The sequence below is a fragment of the Ursus americanus genome, chromosome 21, assembly GCF_024610735.1.
Source record: "Ursus americanus isolate L20-20 chromosome 21, mUrsAme1.1.p, whole genome shotgun sequence".
Classification (NCBI taxonomy): Eukaryota; Metazoa; Chordata; class Mammalia; order Carnivora; family Ursidae; genus Ursus; species Ursus americanus.
In genome coordinates, this window is record NC_142147.1 from 56855310 (window position 1) to 56874613 (window position 19304).

At 40.8% G+C, this 19304-nt stretch overlaps 1 protein-coding gene across 2 annotated transcripts; it reads left to right on the forward strand.

Moving 5' to 3' along the window:
- Positions 1-4450: 4450 nt before the first annotated feature.
- ZNF470 (zinc finger protein 470) lies at positions 4451-18938 on the forward strand. 2 transcript variants are annotated; one of them, XM_045774213.2, is made up of 7 exons: positions 4451-4705; positions 5418-5551; positions 6079-6170; positions 11675-11801; positions 11969-12064; positions 13895-15460; positions 18540-18938. In XM_045774213.2, exons 3-7 carry the CDS (start codon positions 6111-6113, stop codon positions 18542-18544), a joined length of 1854 nt encoding a protein of 617 aa, XP_045630169.1. In that variant the 5' UTR covers positions 4451-4705; positions 5418-5551; positions 6079-6110; the 3' UTR covers positions 18545-18938. The 2 variants fall into 2 exon arrangements, with proteins under 2 accessions (XP_045630169.1, XP_087709391.1); XM_087853265.1 differs by having other exon boundaries at positions 13895-18938.
- Positions 18939-19304: the final 366 nt, after the last annotated feature.

Genomic DNA, 19304 nt, shown 5'->3' on the forward strand with positions numbered 1-19304 from the left:
CATCTGCCATCTATGGAAGCTACAGATATTCAAAACCATCAAGTCCTGGCTTCTTGCTAATAGTCTTTCCCTCGGTTTAGCGCTCTCCTTTGCATGTTTCTATAAGCAGCAAGAAAAAAAAAAAAAACAGGCAGCATTTTCAACACGTTGGTGAAAGTCTCCTCAGATCACCCAGTTCTACTCTCCACATTAGTTGCAAATAGTAGGGTTGCTACACTCTCTGTCACGACATAACAAGAACCCTCTTCCCTTCAGTTTCTAATAAGGCTCTTCCTCACGTTTTAAAAAAGACTTCCCAGCACTTAAAGTTCAAAATTTCTGGCTAATCTTCTATTTACGCAAGTATTAGACAAACTCCAGGCATCCCAGCTAAGGCTGAAAGACCTCAATAAAATAAGGCTTCAGCTACTACCTGTCTCTGGGGAGGCAGGGTTTGGAGATTGAGCTCAGCCAAGTGAACCACTTACCAAAATGTGTTAAAGAGCAACTGGACATATGCAGTGAGACAAGAATGGAGAAAACCAATAAGGTGCAGAAGACTGAAGATTAACAGAACCAGAAGCTCTATCTTTGAAAAGATGCAGAATGCATCCAAGCCTCTGAAGAAAGAAAGGAGGCTTTTTTTTAAAAACCAACTGAACAACATCATCAACAACAACAAAAAGATAAGAGAAAAATGCAGAATAGAAAAGAGCAATGACTTAAGACATGGTAGAGAATTGAACACTCAACTATATGGTTATTAAAGCTGAAATCTAAATGAAGGGGATAAACCCTTTGAGAAATATATAACTGCATGAGGAAATATAGGGAATATTACTTTTTTAAGATTTATTTATTTTAGAGAGAGAGAGCAAGTGGGCAGAGGCAGAGAAGAGAACCTCAAGCAAACTCCCCAATGAGTGAAGAGCCCTGCTCGGGGCTTGATCCAAGAACCCTGAGATCATGACCTGAGCCAAAATCAAGAGTCGGATGCTTAACTGACTGAGCCACTCAGGTGCCCCAATATAGAGAATATTAAATCAAGGCAAAAGTTTGTCAAAGTCCTCTTACCCTAGAAGAATCCTGTTCAGATGGCTTTGAAGGCAAACTCTACCAAACTACCAAGAAATGGTTCATTCCTATCTTACAAAAATTATTTCAAGAAATGGAAAAAAGAGTAAAAGCTCATTTTATAAAGTTCATATAATCTTATCTCTGAAATAAGAACAACATATGATAATGAAAAGGTCTGTTTCACGTATGAACGTGACTGTTAAAATTTTACCTAATTAGCTGACTATATTCACCAGCTTCTTAAAAATTAACATATCATGATCAAATAGTGTGTTTTCCCACAAAATGAAGGACGGCTCCACATTAGGAAATCTTATCAATCAGTCTTTCACCACATTAATAGAATACAAGAGAAAAATTATATGATTACCTTAATGTAGAAAAGTGTCAGTTAAATAGACCACAACTAAACATTATACAAAACAGTATAATTACATTAAGCACAATAGTACCTAATGCTCTCACTTTGATATTAAGAATAGGACAGGTACAGCCAGTATTGCTGCTATCGACTAACATGGTACTGAAGGTCCAGCCATCCTCTAAGGAAAGAAGAAATTAAGACGTACTGATAGAAAAAGAGTAGATATAATTGTCATTATTGGTAGGTACGAGGATCTACAACTAGAACATGGAAGAGTGTTAGCAAGAGTGCCAGATTGACAGTCAACTTACATAATCAATCTTTTGTTTCCCCTTTATGCCATCTTTGGTTTTAATTGAGATTTAAAAAAAAATATTTATTTATTTGACAGAGAGAGAGAGAGCAGCAGAGGGAGAGGGAGAAGCAGACTCCCCGCTGAGCAGGGAGCCCGACAAGGGGCTTGATCCCAGGACCCCAGGATCATGACCCGAGCTGAAAGCAGATAGTTAACCAACTGAGCCACCCAGGCGCCCTTAACTGAGACTTTTATATTATTCTGTTTTCTTTCCTCTCTTGGGTGTTCTTTTCCCTCTGGCTCCCTTCAAGATTTTATCTTTGATCTTACGCATCTTGAATACGATATGCCTAGGTGTGTGTGTGTGTGTGTGTGTGTGTGTGTGTGTGTGTGTGTATTTGTATATATTTGTCCTGCATGGTATTCTCTGTGCTTCCTGGATCTGTGACTTGGTGTCTGTCATTTTAACTTTGGAAACCCTCAGCCATTAATACTTCAAATATTTCTTTTCCTTTCTTCTACTGGTATTACAATTATGCATACTTTACACCTTTTGTAATTGTCCCATAGTTCTTGGATTTCTGGGTGTTTTTTTTTTGTTCATTCTTTGTTTCTCTTTGTATCTCAGTTTGGAAATTTTCTCTTGACATATCCTCAGACTCACTCATTCTCTCCCCAGCTGTGTCTGGTCTATTAATGAGCCCATCAAAGGCAGTCTTTATTTCTGGTACAGCGCTTTAACTTTCTAGCATTTCCTTTTGGTCCTTTCTTAGAGCTTCCATCTCTCTGCTTATGTTATCCCTCTGTTTTTGCATGATGTAAGTTTTTGCACTTTTCCCATTAGTCACCTTAACATATTAATCACATTTATTTTACATTCCCAGGATAATTCCAAAATGTGCCATGTCTGAATCTGGTTCTAATGCTTGCTTTGTTTCCTCAGACTGTTTTTTTTCTTGTGCATGCCTAGTAATTTTTTGTTGAAAGCTGGACATGATGTACTAGGTACTAGGAACTAATTAGACTTTTAGTGTAAGGTTTTATGTTAATTTGGCTAGGCTTCTGTCTAATGTATGCTGTAGCTGTTGGTCCCAGAGGCTTTGGTTTTCTTTAATTTTTTTGCTTTTTTATTCCCTGATATCTTTGGGTTTTCCTAAGAAGTCTTTCTTACACAGAGTTGTGTCTTGCAGCTTGTTGTAATCTGCTCTTCTTACACTAAAGCCCTGTGTTGTAGTCAAATATTGGGAAGGAGAACTATTGTATAATCATTATGATTAAATCTCAGCTTTTCAATGGGCTTGAGTCCTTGGGCTGTGACCTTCAGAAGTGCTTCTTAGCCCTTACTGAGCCAGGAAGGCTAGAAGGGCTGGAGCTGCTCAATTGCCCTTCCTCCCCGTCCAAAAAGGCTCTGGTATGTAGTTTTCCTAAGAGTGCACAACTTTGTTACGGAGAATATTCTGAGTGTACTCTGAAATGTTTCCTTTTCCCCTCTCCCTGGCCCAACCGAAGGAGTTTCCCCTCACCCCTATCTTTAGAGTTAGAACATGGTGGAGTTCCTGGAGGTAAGATTCATGAAAATGTGGCCAAGATTCGGCCCCCAGGAGTTTTTAACTCACAAGCTAGTCCATGCTGAGCCTCCAGTTCACCAAAATTACCAGTTAAGAGTTGGGATCAGATTACGGCTCCAGTACTTTCTGCTTCAGGTAAGCTCATACTTGCCATGATATTCTGTATTAGCCTGTCTCTCCAGATTCTTGGGTGTGGTTTCATTTGTGATTTCGTTTCTCTGATGGATCTAAAAAAAAGTTGATTTTCAGTTTGAGTGTTTTTTTTGTGAAGATGTGAATGAAGGTTTTCAAGCTCTTTATACATTACTTCTAAAATGGAAAGTATCGCTATAGCTTTTATCTGATTCTAACCACAAAGTATCAGAAACACAAGATTCCACATGCAATTTCCTAGAGATGACATTCTCATAGCTAGAATTCACTTCGTGACGGGGCCCACCAAGTCAGGGAGATGCAACCTGGAAATCCAGCTCCAGGTGGGGCTGTGCTGCTTGGGGGGTGACGTGTGGTGGGCCAGTCTCAGCACACTCAAGCTGTGTGTCTTCGTGGGGCTCTTAGTCTCGCAAGGCGAGAGAAAACGGGCGAGGGGCGTAGACTCCATCAGAGAAAGGACTGAGCATGAACTAAGGACACACACACACTCTGCATGAACTAAGACAGGGCACACACACTGTCTCTCTCTCTCTCTCTCTCTCTCTCTCTCTCTCTCTCTCGGAAAGTCACAAATCACTCAAGTGCACAAAAGCAACACCCATCTTCACTCACCTCCTAACCCTAAAGCACAGCCTGTGGGCCCTAAGCCCCGCCCACTTTCCACGCGCCTGCTCCCCTCCTGCAGTCCTATAGGCGCAGGGAGACTCAGGCCTCCGCGCTGGGCGCCTCATGGCTGCGCCTGCGCATTCGGAGCCTGGCGGGGGCTCCCAGAATCCGTGGTCAGCACGCTTCGGGGAGGCGGCCTGTACTTGGGGCAACCAAAGCCGGGGATGAGAGTTTTCTGGGCGGCTCTATTCCGCGCCAGCGGGTCTCTACATAGCAGCGGTCCCCAGCCCGCAGTGGTGGGAAACTAAGCCCCGTAGCGTGCCGCCCCGTCTGGACTACCCTCCCCAGGGGCCGTTGCGGCGGAGGACACGCCCACTTCCGGCGGGGACCGGGAGGGCGGGTGAGGGCAGGCGGGCGGCTGCTGAGGAGAAAGTAGGTCCGCGCAGGAGCGGGCTGCTGACGGTCTGATAGGGAGGTGCGGCCGCGCGCGTCAGGCAGCCCGTGGGCGGCGGGTCGTGCGGGAACGGATGACTGCGCGAGGCCGGGCTCCGGACAGCCTCCCGAGGGAGGCCAGCCCTGCGCACTCCCGCCGCCGCCGCGAACCCGGCGCTGGCCCGGTTGGGGCCGTGAGGCTGGAGGGGCGGACCGGGGCTGAGTGCACAGGTAGGGGTGACAGGTGGCTGGGGCACGGCGGCGCGTGTGCCAGAGGAGGGCGTCCCCGGCCGCGGGGGCCGGTGGACCCAGGAGTCCAGAGTCGGGGAGTCCCTGGGGCGGGAGCGTGAGGCTGACCTGTCCAGAGAGTCGGGGGGCGGTGTCCCTGGGGCCGGAGCGTGAGGCTGAAGTGTCCAGAGAGTCGGGGGGAGCGTCTCTGGGCCCGGAGTGTGAGGCTCACCTGTCCAGAGAGTCGGGAGGAGCGTCCCTGGTCCCGGAGCGTGAGGCTGACCTGTCCAGGAGTCGGGGGGGGGGGGTGGGTGTCCCTGGGCCCGGAGTGTGAGGTTGACCCGTCCAGGGAGTTGGGGGGAGGAGGGTCCCCGGTGCCAGAGTGTAAGGTTGACCTGCAGAGTCCCTTGACCGGGTCTAAGGCCCTGGCCCCCAGGTCATTGTGGGATGGGGCTTGCTGGTTAGGGGATGTTCCCAGCCTCCTCTGGAAATGGAGAGGGATCCCGGCCTTTCCAGGCGGAGGTCACAGAACTCTTCCCATTGCTGCCTGGCACCTCTCTGTTGCACCCCTCTCCCAGCCACCAGAGTTGAGGAGAGACAGAGTGGGAAGAAGCTCTGCTCACAGCCATACTGTTCTTTGCTGTTTTTGCTGAGTAACACCAAATATCGTGTAAATATATCACATCACGAAGTGGAAACTACTTCCTTTTTACAGATAGGACACTGAAGCATGCAGAGGACAAGTAATCGCTAGTGAGTGGAGGAGCCAGGATTCAGATGCGGAACTGGCTGATTCCAGAGTCCCCTCTGTACTGACTCTCATGTAATGCCCTCTGCCAACTGCTTGAGGTCAGTATCCTTAACCACTTGGGACAGCTGAAAAAGTGACTCTGAGAGGGTAAATAACCTCAAGGGTTGAGATCCCAAAACCACCACTGAGTAAGTTTCTGTTTCTCAAACTCTGACTGAAGAAACTTGGCTTAGAGTGGGCAAGGGACTTCTTTAAAACTATACTTTGTCACAAAGCAAAATGGGACTGTTGATGGGGTTTTTTTTGGTCCAGTCTCTGTAAGCCACATGGACTCTTTGTTGTAACAGAGGTCATACTTCCCTTCCGGAGGAGATGGCTTTTTCCAAGTGTTGATAATGAATGGGTGGCTTTGAGAGAGGAGGAGCTTGTGTTCAGCCTGAAAACCCAGAGCAGAGAAGAACCCCAGCTGTAAATTATAGGTGTCCCCGTGAGTGCCTGGACTGTGAGGGGATATTAGGGTGGGAGTGGGGGAGTGAGAATAGAGGGAGCTGAAGGGAGGAAAGAGTTTCTTGGCAGTAATTATTAGGGCTACTCAGCTTCTCGGTACTCCTTTCTCCTCTCCCAGCTCTGCCCTCTCAGGATAAAGCCCTTCTCCTAATGAGGAGCCAGGAGGAGGAGGTGGTGATGGGAGTTGAACTTCTTAAAGCCACATCCCTGGTGAGTTAGAGTTCCCTTTTTCCTTCTTAAAATACAGTCTTGCTTTCCAGGATTTGGTAATGTTTGTTTCCTTCTGAAGATTGTCTGCTTAAGTGTTCCACACTGGGACCTGTTTCCTATTTCCTCCCTTTCTAATGTGTGATGGGGCCACAGAGTAGACTCAAATAACACAGTGCCCTCTCAGAGCTTCCTCTTCTTTCATTTAGTCTTCATTTAAGAAATGACCCAATGACCCACTCTGAGCTCTTCCATGTGCTGTTTTTTCATAAGTATATGACAACACAGAAGTATAGTCCTTAGAGAAAATTTGAGAGCCATGATCTGCCTACTTCATAAGTAGCCATCCTGGCTTTCAGAGAGCTTTTTTTCTTTTCTTTTCTTTTTTTTTTTTTAAGATTTTAATTTATTTATTTGACAGAGAGACAGCCAGCGAGAGAGGGAACACAAGCAGGGGGAGTGGGAGAGGAAGAAGCAGGCTCCCAGTGGAAGAGCCTGTTGTGGGGCTCGATCCCAAGACCCTGGGATCACGCCCTGAGCCGAAGGCAGACGCTCAACGACTGCGCCACCCAGGCGCCCCTTTCAGAGAGCTTATAATCTGATGGAGAAGTGAAAAGGCAGCGAACATTTATTTATGCAAAACGACCAGTGCTGTAGGTGTAGACTAGATTCCCTCCAGAGTAGTGGGGAAGGACCATTCATAGGCCATATGAATACCTTTGGGTGGGTTAGAAAAAGGTGTCCTTGCCTCGAGTGGTGAAGCTCTGTGACAGGCCACAATCTAGCAAGAGGAGATCTATTTTTACCTCCTTTTTGCCTCCCTGGTGAGAGATCCTTGAATGGCATATGGCCTGCACAATCATACTTACTGTTGGAGGGAGGAGGGGTTGGGAGGTGTGATTCCTGAGTTGTATCTTGAAGGAAGAGGAAGAGATCTGCAGGCATAGGTGAGATGGCTGGCATTTGGGCCAGAGTATTCAAAGGTTTCCCCTCCCCTCTTGACTTGGAACCGTGAGCATCTTAAAATGCCAGGGAATGTTCTATATCCTTTTTTCTTTCTAGGATGAATACCATAATCTATGTAATCAGCCCCTTGTTCCATTGCTAAATTATTGCCAATGTTTTATTATTTAACAGAGCTTATTGCAGTGATCATCTTTGTTGTTGAATTTTTGTCCTCATCCCTGATTATTTTCTTGGACTAAATTCCTAATTTTTCATTTCTTGTGGATTAGAGTTTCTCAAACTTTACTCCAGAGCATTTTTAATTTTAATATTTTTATGATCAATAGTAGATTTAAGAACTATAATTCATGTTCTGATTAAAGTGAACTGCTAAACGAGTGTCATTAGCAAATTTTATGGTAAGAAATTATAAAATTTGATGAATAAACTTAAAAACTTATCAAAAAATAACAGGATAGTAAAATTGTCTTTATTTTATGTAAAAGACACATTGAGCAACTTATATCAAAGCAAAACACCTTTTCTGATCAGATACAATGCCACAAAACATGTACTACTAATGGAACTTGTTTCCTAAGCATTTAAACATCTTAGATGTAAGCAGTGTTGTTATTTGTGAGAGGAAAATATTTGAAGAGTGGCAGAGTATGGTATAAAGATTAATAACATGACTGTAGCACCAGACTGCATGGGTACAAATTCCAGCTCCACTATATACTAGATAGATCACCTTAATTTCAGTTTCCTCAACCATAAAATGGGAATAATACCAGTATCTAATATATAGTACTGTTGTGAGCACTAATGAGTTAATGTATTTAAGTATTTAGAAAAGTACCTGGCACATGATAAGCACTAGATAAACATTAGCTTTATATGCTGTTATTTGCCTGAATAGCTACTGTTTGCCTCTGTGCCCTTGTAGTGCTTCATACAATATATATAATACCCACGTGGTGTACACACTGTATCATATATGTGAAAAACCCACAGTATGATGTTTGATGCACAAGAAACCCTAAACATCAGGAGGCTTTTTATATCCAATGGAATACTAATTTTAAAACTAGTAATAATTTACACTGAATTTGAGAGCGTCCTTGGTCTGAGTAATATGGACTGAGCTCACTTTACCCTGTCTTTCCCACTGAAAGGTGCTGTAGAACCAGAACAGCATGCCCGGAGCAGCATTTTGAAGTCTCTAAAAAGCAAATAGTAGCAGGCTGATTGGGGAAGAAACCCAAAATGTGATGTGTTTACCTTTTTTTTTTTTTTCCTCCCAATATGTCCTAGCATGGATTCAGCAACGCACAAAACCCAGAAGGGGGTTTTGGCATGGATAAAAAGAACTGCAGGAGAAAACCTAGTTCAGTCTCAAGAAGTAGGAAGGGGATCTAATGCTCAGAGAGGGTGGATGGAAATCTGCCTTAAAAAACAAGTTCTCTGTTTTCTCGTGCCCTGAGATAGTAGCAGTGGGGTCTGCAGAAGTCTAAAACTCTGAAGGAGGAGAAATTTTCTCTATTATTGAAGAAGCTATGTTCCCCAGAGGGTGGAGTAAATTCTTACTGCCCCTTTTTTCCCCCCTGCTTTTCTTCTTTCCTTTCTTGGCCCCAGGGGTGGGTACAGTGAGCATAGGTGCACAGTAGAGTAGAATCAATAAGCCCCAGTTATTTGGCCAGGGAACTGAAAAGGGGAACCCCTAAGAGATAGAAAACACTGGAGAGACCACAGAGAAGGAGGAGCTTTGGGAGTCAACCATATGAAGTTGTTTATGAACTCCTGGGCTCACTCTAAGTTGCTCATGCATGTATCTGGCCCTGGAGAGCATACCATAGTCTATGAGAAGTGGACTCCAGGATAGATCGCTGGCCACCGAGTAGTACACAAGTAGGACAGAGGGGAATAGCACTTCGTAGACTTTGGAAATGGAGCCTGAACAAAGTATAAACATTCTCCATGTAATTTAAACAAGGCATAGAGTCTCCTGACATCCAGAATGTCAAGGGTACTACCTAAAATTACTCAGCTAATGAAAAACTAGGGAAATTTCAATTCAGGGAAAAGAGAATCACCAGGTACCAACATTGATGTGACGTATATGTTGGAATTATCTGATAAAGATTTTAAAGCAGCTGTAACAAAAATACTCCCAACAAGTAAACACTCTTAAAGCAAGTAGATCGATAGAAATAGAAAATATCAATAAGAAGTAAAAAATATAATTACCAAAATAAGCTCACTGGATGGGCTTAGTGGCATTATGGAGATGACAGTGGAATTAGTGAACCTGAAGGTAAATAGAAACTATCTAATCTGAGCAATAGATAAAAGATTGAAGAGAGCCTCAGGGCCCTGTGAGACAATACCGAAATGTTTAACATTTGTATCATTGAAGTCCCAAAAAAGAAAAATTGAAGTATAGAAAAAATACTGAAGAAATAATGGCTGAAAAATTCCCAACTTTAGTGAAAGACATTAACTTGTGGATCCATGAAACCCAGCAAACTCCAGCATGATAAAAAAAATCCTTGCTTGGGAGCTTCATAATCAGACTGCTGAGAACTACAGACAAGGGAAAGACCTGGAAAGCAGCCAGAGAAAAAGGATGAAGGATAGAAAGAAAAAGAAAAAGGATAACATATAGGGCGGCAGTGATTTCAGTTCTGTGGATTTTCCATCAGAAATCATGGCAGTCAGAAGGAAGTAGAACAACTTAAAAAGTACTCAGAGGAAAGAACTGTCAACCCAGCATTATCTGTCCAGCAAAAATAGCCTTCAGCATTGAAGGTGAAATAGTTTCTCATATGAAGGAAAAGTAAGAAAATTCATTGATGGATTTCTAAAAGAATTGCAGAAGGAAGTTCTTCAGATAGAAATTATAAGAAGGGAACTGGAACATCAGAAATGAAGAAAGTACAACAGAAATGGTAAATATATATATGTAAATACAATACACTGTTCTTCTGAGTTATTTAAAATATCTTCAAAGGTTAAAAGCAACAGTAATATCTTCACCTTACTGAACAGAACAGGATTTGAACATAGTCTGGCTTCAGAGACCATGTTCTTAACTACTATAGTATATTGAAATTAGATAAAATAAAACAAGTAAAACTTCTGTTGAAATGTTAAACCAAATGTTTTCACTGTTCTTGGCCGCCACCTCCTTCTATTCCTTCTTTCCTATCCCTCCTTCATCATTATCATAGGTAACAGTTCTTGAGCACTTAGCCAGGTACTGTGACTGTTAACTCAGTTAATTCTCACAATTCAGCTTGAGGTAGCTAAGAAAATTATTCCCATTTTTTGTGTGGGGAAACTGAGGCTTGGTGCAGTTAATTAACTTTACAAGATCACCTAGCTAGTCAGTGCCAGAGCCTGAATTCTTTGGAATAATCTGACCTTTTTCTCTGGTTTTATTCACAACTTGTGGTTATTCAAAACTCATTCTTAAATGTTGATATGTGAATTCACAAAGTAAGAAGTGGAAAATCTGCCAGGAACCACAAAATGGATGACTGGTATCTCTTGCTGGTTGGTTAGGAAATTCAGCCCATGTATCAAAACAGGTGGTGCTCATCTCATATGAGCTCTTTTGATACTTCTCAGTAGATATCAAAAACCAACTTTCCAAATGTGTTTTCGTTATGCAAATATACTTTTATGTCAAAAGGAAAAAATATTGCTAGGCATTTTTTTTCTTTCATTTTTTTAGACATACCTCTTAACATCTCAGAATGCTAAGATTTCTTAGACTATATTGTGGAGGTTGAAATCATGTTCATCAGGTCAGCATCCTTCCTTGAAACTTTCCCCCACAGTCCCAGAGCTCTTCAATTTCTCCATGTAGAAAAGTGATCTAGCTTCTAACATAGATCAACACAGTTGACCTTTGAACAACATGGGGGTCGGGAGCTTTGATCCCCGCATAGCTGAAAATCCACATATAACTTTGTTCCCCCAAACATAACTACTAACAGCCTACTCCTAACTAAAAGCCCTACTAATAATAGAAACAGTTAATCAATACATATTTTTTATGCTATGTGTATTACTTGTTATATTCTTACAATAAAGTAAGCTAGAGAAAAGAAAATGTTAAAGTCATATGGAAGAGAAAATAGACTTACAGTATTGTACTTATTTATTGAAAAAAAACTCACATGTAAGTGGACTTGTGAAGTTCAAACCTGTATTGTTCAAGGGTCAACTGCAATTTAGTACTTGATGTTCTGTCTTAAATGCAGTCAACATATTTTCATATGAGAATATTTTCTTACTGCCATAAAATTGTAGATGTTTGTAGAGCAGAGAGCGTCTCTCATATATTTTTTTTCTAATATGTATAATATAACTAGGCAGAAAAGTTGTCCAGTAGCTAACTGTATGACCTGGATGATTTAGACTCCGGTGTAATTACTTATACACAGGGTTTGGGTTTTTCTTTTCTCCCCATAGTGTGAAAGGCATTGCCCTTTACCCGTACAGCCAGGTAAGTAACGGCATGAACACTGAACAAGATTATTTTTGTGTCCTTTCAGGATTCAGTGACTTTCACGGATGTGGCCATAGACTTCTCCCAAGATGAATGGGAACGGCTGAGTCTTGCTCAGAGGACTTTGTACAAGAACGTGATGCTAGAGAACTACAGGAACCTGCTTTCACTGGGTAAGAGTGTCTTCCTCCTCCCCGTGGAGTCCTTCCACCTCAGTGGTCTTTTATGCCTTTATCAGCATTTCCTTACAATATCCCTTTTCTCTCAGTACTTCTGGACTGGGTCATAGCTCTGCAGTATCCACAACGTAGCCAGTTTTCTTATCTGTCCTTCTGTGCAGGTCTCTGCATTTCTAAACCAGATGTAATCTCCTTATTGGAGCAAGGTAGAGAGCCTTGGATGACGAAAGGAGAGAGGACAAGAGGCCTCTGCCCAGGTGAGTGCAGATAACTATTGGGGAAACTATTCTCAAGATGTTTCTTCTCTTAAACAAAAATTTTCTTCTCTAATACTGGTTGGAAAACACTTCTTAAAATCCCTCTCAAATTGAAACTTTTTGTTCTAACACTGTATTTTAAATGGATCTTCTCCACTGGTGTGACATGCTACTTTCACCTTTACTGAGTTCCTGCAAATACCACAATCTGTTTGTGAACTCTTTTATGTTCTATGATGTTTACCTAGTTCTCAACTATCATATTGTTATAATTATTTCTGATGTCCAGCATTTCTGAATTCTTTAGACAAATTTGTGTTTAGTTTTTTGAACTGGTTTAAGTATTTTCTTTAAAATGTGAGCTTATCAGGGTTACAATTATTATAGCTAAGCTCGTCCCTTTGCTTTTAGTTATTTTTGTCTTTGGTGTTTCTGTTTTGTTATTTATTTTTGCATTATGTCTGTTTTTTTTTCCTTCATACCTTCCTACTCCTTGAATTGAAAAGGTTTTTAGTCCTACAAGGTATTACACTAATGTCTTTATATATTTTTAAATCTGTATTTTAAAATTCATCCGCTTGAGATTCAAAACATCATCATTTGATACTCATACAAAAGATGAATAAATTAGGTAACTAACCTTACTTCCTTTCTCTTTGTTCATCATCTCCCCACTTTTGTTGTACTCATTGGGATTTTTGGCCCAGTTTATCTTTTTTAATTTATTAATTTTTTCCCTGCCTTGCTTGAAAGGTGTTTTTCTTGTATGAAAACTAGATAAGAGTTTATAGATTATGTATTACAGTGGAATCAGCCTCAAGTGAGCTGGTTACAGTTTATTCTGTAGCTTGTAGTTTGGCTTTTTCCTGCTTCCAGTTCTTATAGGTTCAAGAAGAAAATGTTCGTAGGTCACTTATAGCCCTAATGGTGTACATTAGTAAATAGGAAATAAATAAACATCCAACTCAGGATATTAGAAAACAAAACAAAGTGAGCCTAAGGAAAACTAAAATAACCTATGTATAGTGACTTACACTGCTGGAGGTAAAAGTAGAACTAGAAGATAGTAGATTTAATGAAAATCAAACTGGTGCTTCTTTAGAAAACCAATAAAACACATAAACTGTCATATATATATAAACAAATGAGAGAAGACAAGAAATAATAGTAAGTAACCATTGACGCATAAGTACTTAAAAGAATCACATAAAAAAAAAAGAATCTCATGAATCTAGTTTCCTCAATTTTCTATTAGTAATTTGAAAACCTAGATGAGACAGATAATGTTTTAGGAGAATATAAATTACTGCAACTGACACCAGAGGAGATAGAAAATTTAAACAGATTGGTTACCATTTAAGAAATGTAGAAAGTTATCTCAGAACTGCCTCCCCCAAGAACAAAAGCAACAACTCCCAATATTTTCACAAATAAATTCTGTAAAACCTGTAAGGAAAAATACCAACATTGTTTAAAATGTTCCATGACAGAGAGTAAAAAAGAGGACTTTAAAAAATTGTGTTGATGAAGACAAAATAACATTTGATGCCAAAATCTTACCAAAATAGCATCAAAAAGGGAAAATACAGACAAATCTCAATTATGAATATTGGTACATAATTTTAAATAAAAAGTCATATTGAAATAATACACCAGAGCCCAGGAGGGTTTATTCCAGAAATGCAAGGATGGTTGCATTGCCTAACCTTATATAAGAATTGTCAAAGACCTCTGTGGTCTTCAGTAACTGATTCACATGGTTTCACTTTGGAAGTTTCCATTCTTCTAGCATTAAGTAAAGGAGACATTTGCTTTCTCAATATCTTTCAGACTTGGAGTATGTTTGGATGACCAAGGAATTGTCTCCAAACCAGGGCATTTATGAAGAAAAATTATCCCAGGCAATGATAATGGAAAGACTTCCAAGCTATGACCTTAAATGTTCCCCATTAGGGGTGAACTGGAAATGTGAAGACCTATTTAAGAGGGAGCTGGTAAGTCAGAAGACACACTTTAGTCAAGAGACAGTCACTCATATAGATACCCTTACTGAGAAAAGAGACCACTTTAAGAAGTCTGGGACAGTTTTTCATCTGAATAGATTATCTTATTTAAAGCAAGTATTTCCCATCGAAGAGAAAATATATAATTTTGACACAGATAAGAAAAGTTTAAAAACACATTCATTTGCAAAAAAACACAAGCAAGTCTATGGAGAAAAGAAACTTTTGAAATGTAATGACTGTGAGAAAACTTTCAGCAAAATCTCAACCCTTAATCTTCATCAAAGAATTCATACTGGAGAGAAGCCCTATGAATGTATTGAATGTGGAAAAGCCTTTAGCCAGAGTGCCCACCTTGCTCAACATCAGAGAATACATACAGGAGAAAAACCCTTTGAATGTACTGAATGTGGGAAAGCCTTCAGTCAGAATGCTCATCTTATTCAACATCAGAGAGTTCACACTGGAGAAAAACCTTATCAATGTAAGCAGTGTAATAAAGCCTTCAGCCAGCTCGCGCATCTTGCTCAACACCAGAGAGTTCACACTGGGGAGAAACCCTATGAATGTATTGAATGTGGGAAGGCTTTTAGTGATTGTTCATCCCTAGCTCATCATCGAAGGATTCACACTGGAAAGAGACCATATGAATGTATTGACTGTGGGAAAGCTTTCAGGCAGAATGCTTCTCTTATACGTCATCGGAGGTATTACCACACTGGAGAGAAGCCATTTGATTGTATTGATTGTGGGAAGGCTTTCACTGATCACATAGGCCTTATTCAGCATAAGAGAATTCATACTGGAGAGAGACCTTACAAATGTAATGTGTGTGGGAAGGCTTTTAGCCACGGCTCGTCCCTGACTGTACATCAGAGAATTCATACAGGAGAGAAACCTTATGAGTGTAACATCTGTGAGAAAGCTTTTAGCCATCGTGGCTCACTTACTCTTCATCAAAGAGTTCATACTGGAGAGAAACCCTATGAATGTAAAGAATGTGGAAAGGCTTTTCGGCAGAGCACACACCTTGCTCATCATCAGAGAATTCATACTGGAGAGAAACCTTATGAATGTAAGGAATGCAGCAAAACTTTCAGCCAGAACGCACACCTTGCGCAACACCAGAAAGTACACACTGGAGAGAAACCTTATGAATGTAAGGAGTGTGGGAAGGCTTTCAGTCAGATTGCACACCTTGTTCAACACCAGAGAGTTCATACTGGTGAGAAGCCTTACGAATGTATTGAATGTGGGAAGGCCTTTAGTGATGGCTCGTATCTTGTTCAACATCAGAGACTGCACACTGGCAAAAGACCATATGTATGTCTTGAATGTGGAAAGGCATTCAGACAGAGGGCATCCCTGATTTGTCACCAGCGGTGTCATACAGGTGAGAAACCTTATGAATGTAATGTTTGTGGGAAAGCCTTTAGCCATCGTAAATCCCTTACTCTACATCAAAGAATTCATACAGGAGAAAAACCTTATGAGTGTAAGGAATGTAGCAAAGCCTTCAGCCAGATTGCCCATCTTACACTTCATAAGAGAATTCATACTGGAGAAAGGCCCTATGAATGTAAAGAATGTGGGAAAGCCTTCAGGCAGAGCGTACATCTTGCTCATCATCAGCGAGTTCATACTGGAGAGTCATCCTCAATTACTCCCTCCTCCTCACCCCCATACCACCAAGTCCTCTAGATTCAATCTTCTAAATGCCTCTAGGATCTGTCCACTTTTTCCCAGGCTGTGGCCCATCATCATAGTCCCAGATGAAACCATTTCATTTTTTTTTTAAGATTTTATTTATTTATTCGACAGAGATAGAGACAGCAAGAGAGGGAACACAAGCAGGGGGAGTGGCAGAGGAAGAAGCAGGCTCATAGCGGAGGAGCCTGATGTGGGGCTCGATCCCATAACGCCGGGATCACGCCCTGAGCTGAAGGGAGATGCTTAACCGCTGTGCCACCTAGGCGCCCCGAAACCATTTCATTTTTATTTTTACCGTAGTGTTACAACCATTATCCCTGTTGCTGCCCTCAAGTGCATTTTTTAAAAAAATTTTCTTTATTTATTTGAGAGAGAGCAAGAGAGAGAGAGAGTATGAGCAGGGATGAAGGGGCAGAGGGAGAGGGAGAAGCAGACTCCCTGCTGAGCAGGGAAGCCTGATGCAGGGCTTGATCCCAGAACCCTGGGATCATGACCTGAGCCGAAGGCAGACACTCAACCGACTGAGCCACCCAGGCACCCCTCAAGTGCATTTTTAACACTGTAGCCAGCTTAATCTTTTAAAAATAAAAATCTATGTTACTTCCCCATTTAAAATATTTGTCTTTAAGAATATGTTAGATAGTCCATTTAAAGGGCTTAGCACACAATCCTTGACATATAATTAGTGCCATTAAGGTAAAGGTTTCCTTGCTGTCTTGTTTAACTGCATGTAAAATCTAGTAGGTCAAGACTAAGAAACCTATAGATTTTAGAGACGACAAAGGACTCTCTACCTTCCCAGGAGGTAGAAAAATGAACACATTCAGAATTGAAAGATTCTGTGATGAACAAGGTAACAGTGGTGGCTTACCATTCCCTCTGTATGAATAAATACAAGGACTTTGTAGCATTGCTGATGAGGGACTCCCACTTTCCCTGGCACCTAGAATTTAGAATAGGCCTGTTAGAACAAAGGCATCTGGTAGAATGTAGGACCAGCCAGGTATTAAAAGCAAACTAAAGTCGGCAAGCTAGAAAACTTGAATAGATTAATAGCCATGAAATAAACAGAAAGAGGTAGTTTAACACTTTCACCTGTAGAAAAACACAAACAATTCCTGTGATATTTGAATCGTTCTAGAGCATAAAATAAATACAGTAAAGCTGCCCATCTTATTCTATGAGACTGGCAAAACTGGTACCAAACAAAAACATATGCTGCAATTAGCTTATGAATGTAGATGTTATAAGTTAAACTTACTTTTTAAATATTAAAAGGTAGAGTAGATGGAAAGCTAGACGTGTCTTTGTATAGAAAGAGTCTGGCAAAGATATTTCTCCCTGTGTTAAATATGTAAATTAATTGATAGTCCAATAAAAATTCCAATGTATTTTTAAGTTGAGAAGCTGATTCTGACCACCTATAGAGTATGGAATTGTGGTGTAGGAAGGCATGTAGTACTCACTTACTTAACAGTAACCGAGCATTTACTGATGTGCAAGGCCCTGTTTTAGGTGCTGGGGATACAGCAGAGTGCAAAATATGCGAGTTTTTGCCCTGACAGACCTAGTGGGAGAAGACAGACAAAGTTGAAATACGTATTATGTGATAAGTATGCAGTATGTACCATAACGAGAGATCACTGAAAGAGGGCGCTAGGGAGCAATGGCAAGGAGCGCCTTACTATTCCCAGAACGGATGGGCATTAGAAGCAGGTAACTGTCAGACACAGTGGGCATAACGAGAATAGTCATTTTAGTCCTAAGGTAGATAATTATGCTTTCAGTGTTGCAGGAAGAGAGACTTGATGGTTTAAGAAGGATCATGAGAGTTCTCTTCACTCTATGTCAATAGTGATTTTGGGTCTGGTGGAGGGTTTTTTGTTTCTGTTTTTTTGTGGTGGTTTTTTTTTTGTTTGTTTGTTTTTTTGGTAACAGCCTTACTGAGATATAATTCACATACCATACAATTCACCCATTTAAAGTACACGATTCAGTGACTTAGTATGTTCAGATTTGTGCAACCATTGCATTTCATTACCTAGAAAAGAATACCCCCACTCCTGGAGGAGTACTCTTACTGGGAGCACACAGTGCATTTGGGTTCTCTCTTTTGACGGTTGCCTGTGGCAGCATAGAAGGCCGTGTGAGGGGAGCTCTTATCCAGAGGGCATGAGTGCTAGAAAATGGAGCTTTGGGGTTCTCTTTACTTTGGAATAGAGACTAGGGGATGGGTGGTCCTATTAGACTCCCCTAATGTATGATAAAAAGGATTTTTCATTGCAGTGGGGAGAAGATGGATTAATCAAATGGTATTGGACACTTAGCTCTATGGAAAGACAGAACTATACCTTGTACACTAATGAAGCTCTGAAAAAGCAAACTAAGTACAGTATTAAAGTACAAGAAAACCAATATTTCTCTAACTTTGAGGCAGACCTTCTAAAGTATTACACATAACCTAGGAACTGACATTAAGGTAACATGTATGTGTGGAAAATATCAGAGTCAAAGTCAAATACACAAATATGAAATTGGAAGAAAATGTTTACAAACCTATATAACAGGATAATAATCCCTGGTATTCAAAGCATTATTACAAATAAATAATAGTAACACTGGCAATTCAGTAGAAAAAATGGACGAAGCTAATGGCCAGTTCAAAGAAGATGAGAAAACAGCTAGTGGAAATGACCCAGTATCACTAGTAATCAAGGAAATGCAAAATAAAGTGATGTTATATCTACCTTTTTCCCCAATAGGTTGATTTTAAATCACAGAAAAGTGATCGTATCTAGTGACTGTGTCAAAAACAAGACAATTCCATTGTCGGTTATATAAATTTATGTGTGTATATACCATTGGAATCATTATTCCTCAGAAACCAAAGTGTACAAAGGTAGGTAAATGTATAATGGCAAAAATAATTTTTAATGGTGATCTCAACTCTATTAGAAACTATTAGGGTACTGGGTAAATGGGTAAGTTAATTATGGTGTATTCATTCAATAGAATTACAGCAGCTGTTGGAAAAAGAACTATAAATGTGTATATAGCCATAGAAGGATAGTTGTATTAATACTAAATGGAAAACATTTTCAGATCTGTATTCCAGTATAAACTCATGATTGCAATATCAAAAATAAAACTTAAAATATGTATTTTTTTGTTTCTGCCCTGTTTTCCATGCCTCCTTCTTTTGAATACACCATCTCTTTTTGAGTAGCTGATCATCCTGTACCATATGGCTTTGATGGTCTTGGCTAATCAGATTCTCTCTGGACTTTGAATGACAGTTGGGTCTGTGTCATCCAGTGTCAGCTCCCTAAAGGGATGCCGCTGGTGTTCTCATGGCTGAGGTCTTTGGGGTCACTCTAGTTTTTGTGCTTCCTAAGGCTGTAATTCCTTGAACTACCCACTATCCTTCCAGTATTTCATTTTTTTACCTGCATTTGCTTGCAATTAAAGAAGCTTAACCAATACAGAGTTTGGTATGAAGATTGGGCCATAGGCCGTAGAATCTTTGG